The sequence below is a fragment of the Mus pahari genome, chromosome 5 (genome assembly GCF_900095145.1).
Source record: "Mus pahari chromosome 5, PAHARI_EIJ_v1.1, whole genome shotgun sequence".
Taxonomy (NCBI): Eukaryota; Metazoa; Chordata; class Mammalia; order Rodentia; family Muridae; genus Mus; species Mus pahari.
This window is the reverse complement of record NC_034594.1, coordinates 137,822,001-137,825,357: the sequence shown is the minus strand read 5'-3', so window position 1 is coordinate 137,825,357 and position 3,357 is coordinate 137,822,001. Positions and strand designations below refer to the sequence as shown.

General features: G+C 46.3%; 1 protein-coding gene across 1 annotated transcript in view; it reads left to right on the top strand.

Moving 5' to 3' along the window:
- The window catches only part of Tbx19 (T-box transcription factor 19), an 18,774-nt gene that overhangs the window by 12,775 nt on the left and 2,642 nt on the right, over window positions 1–3,357 (top strand). The window contains exons 5-6 of the mRNA XM_021199275.2: window positions 1,335–1,396; window positions 2,122–2,310. Of these exons, the coding sequence (XP_021054934.1) occupies window positions 1,335–1,396; window positions 2,122–2,310 (251 nt within the window). The remainder of the gene's footprint in view (window positions 1–1,334; window positions 1,397–2,121; window positions 2,311–3,357) is intronic.

The window sequence follows — 3,357 nt, the reverse complement described above, 5'->3', positions numbered from 1 at the left end:
TCTTCTTCTTCTTCTCCTCCTCCTCCTCCTCCTCCTCCTCCTCCTCCTCCTCCTCCTTCTCCTTCTTCTTCGGTTTAGGAAAAAGTTATCCTTAGTGCAAGAAAAGGGTAAAAAACAGTGGGAAGGTCCTATTTCTAAACTGTGAGGAGAAAAGTTAAAGACTTTCTGGGGCATGGCTCGTGACTGAGTTTGGGTGAATGCCTCACTAACTTCCCACCTTTCTTTTCCATAGAAGAATAAAATGAAATAGAGCAGTGCCTGAGTCCCTCTTTCTACAGATGGATCCTGATATGCAGCTGCAGTCACTTTTGCACTGTCCCAGTTTTGCTGACCAAGCTTGAATTTTTTTCACTTAATTTAAAAAAAAGATTTATTTATTACATATACAGCATTTTGCCTGCATGTATGCCTGCAGGCCAGAAGAGGGCACAAGATCTCATTATTGCTGGTTGTGAGCCACCATGTGATTGCTGGGAATTGAACTCAGCACCTCTGGAAGAGCAGTCAGTGCTCTTACCCTCTGAGCCATCTCTCCAGTCCCCACTCATTACTTTTAATGTGTAATCTCTCCTTTTCTTTTAAAGGTTATCATTTTAAGGGACAGCCATTTTAAATGCTATGCCACAGGAGTCTGTTCTGCTCAATATGTGAGAACTTTTTGATGTTGCAGAGGACATACTTGGATACGTTTATTCAGATAACAGAAGTCCTAGAGAACAAGCAGATTCAGGATGTGACAAAATCTAGATCAAAATAGATAGTAGCAATGCTATGATGGAAAGAGTTCAGAAACCTGCTGGGCAGTGGTGGTGCATGCCTTCAGTCCCAGCACTTGGGAGGCAGATGCAGGCGGATCTCTGTGAGTTCAAGGCCAGCATGGCCTACAGAGTGAGTTCCAGGACAGCCAGGAGAAGAAAGAACGAATAAAGAAAAGGAAGGAAGGAAGGAAGGAAGGAAGGAAGGAAGGAAGAAGAAACGTGTAGTGTTTTCCACATAGGGGCGTTGGTGGATCAAGTATATCATGTATGGGATTGTTTCAAAGCCCTGTGCAGAATCTGGCTGCTGTTATTACTGCCTGAATCTTGTCAGGCATGTAAAAGAATCACAAAACCAGTCAAGTCAAAGTAAAAAGTGATGGTTGCAAGAATGACAGGAAAGGAAAGGTGGGGTTGCCATGGTTACAGTGTTGCATCAGCGCTTCCAGTAAGGTGAACCCGGGGAGGGTGGTAGCCTTGACTGCTCTTACTTCAGGAAGTTTATCACCCCCCTGCAGACAGGTTCACGTGTTTTATGCTGGACTGTAATGGACACTGTGACTTTCGTTACTCTTTTAGAAACCACCTCAAGGACGTTCCTGAGGCCATCTCTGAGAGCCAGCATGTGACCTACTCTCACTGTGAGTTGAAAGAACTCTGTAACCTGCATCCAGTTACAGCGAGGTGCCCCAGCAGGCCGTGGTGTCTCAGGGGTTAGGACTAGGTTGAGCTGACTGGAGGGCAGGGAGAGCTTGACCATCACACCTGGCATTCTGAGGCAGCATTGGCATTCCTGGTGGTACCACTTTATCCACACCCAGCACAGCAGAGGCCTCGTGGCGGAGCCAGGCTTCTGAAGTGACAATGGTAACCCAAGGGCAGAGATGTGGGAGTAAAGTTGACCTTCTGACGCACTTCCCCTCCAATCCCCCTTTTCCACTGACTCGTGAATATTCACTGGGCCGAGTTCTTCTGGCTTCTTTATGCTGAGAACAAGCGACCCCTGCTGCCACGTGAGAGCCATGGACCTCTTCACCCCGCCCCAGCTCCAAACTGCAAAGCATCTTCTATGAAGCTTCATAAAACGTTTGCCGTGCAGAGTTAGCTCCTGTTCGTTTTCTGTGCTCTCAGAATCCTGCATGTAGGCTCCTGCCAGAAGGCATCAATTTCCCCGCTGAGTAGAAAAGAGAGGGCCCCTCACTCTTCTGTGTAACCACATTAAACACCCCTAGTATGTATGTATCTGCAGTCAGTGAGTTACACACACATCTCGTGTTTTCTAAACCAATGTTTACTTTAATTAAGCCAGAATGATGCCTGCCATCTGACTTCGGTGTGGAAATCTCCGTTTTCTTGTCTATTTTAGTGGGAGGCTGGATCTTTTCCAATCCGGATGGGGTGTGCACAGCAGGAAACACCAATTACCAGTATGCTACGCCTTTGCCTCTGCCTGCTCCCCACACACACCATGGCTGTGAGCACTACGCTGGCCTCCGAGGTCATCGGCAGGCTCCCTACCCTTCTGCCTACATGCATAGAAACCATTCTCCCTCAGGTGTGTGCATCTACTAACTAAACCCTTGGGCAAGGCAGTGGTGGGTACACAACTGGCAAAATGAAGTACCTGAAGATGGAGTACTTTTCATCTATAGTAAACACACACACACACACACACACACACACACACACACACACACACACACACACAATGTAGGCTTATATTTGATAGCAGAGTTAGTTTCATTTTTTAAATTGATCCCAGACCTTGACTCAGGGTCAGTGCACTGACAATTTTAAGTTGGTGTCTGACACTAAGTCAAGTTGTGGGGTCTGAGACACTCATCCCGTTGCCCACCCCCCCCCCCCGGGCTCTGCCCAATCACCGTGTTCAAGGCTTGGTCCAGGAACTCTTGGTCTACGTGGGAGAACTGTTGGGAACACCTCGGAGGCACTGCAGCCCAGGCTGTTCAGGCCCTCGATTGGGTTGGAGTCCTGCAAGTTCAACTTCTGTAAATTTTCAGCCTAATTTTTAAAATTGGCATTGTTATTTTTCCTTATTGACTAGAGTCTTGTCTACCTTGTACATACTCAGAGCCCTCAGCATATTAGATTTGTTTTTTTTTTAAATGGGGATGAAAGCAAAGTTTAATTTTTAATTTTGATTATTTATGCACTAAATAGTTACTAAGGACCAGTTATGTGCCAGGCTCTGTTTAGGCACATGATGGTCAAATATGGAGATTCCTGTTCTAAACACGAGTGATCAACACTAAATACAACAAATGAGTGAAGTTCACGGTATGGGGAATGTTTCTCTCCTCTCTGAATTTTGTGTTTGTCACGCAGGCAGACATGGTGTGGAGAGGTAGCTGAGAATGTTACATCTGGATCCACAGGCAGCAGGGAGTGACAGTGACATCAAAACCTGACCCCTAGTGATACACTTCCTCCAACAAGCCACTCATCGTCCAACAAAGATATAGCTCCCAATAGTACTACTCCCTATGGGCCTATGGGGGCCATTTTTTTTTTTGGACTACAACAGATATACAGTAACACACACACACACACACACACACACACACACACACACACACACACA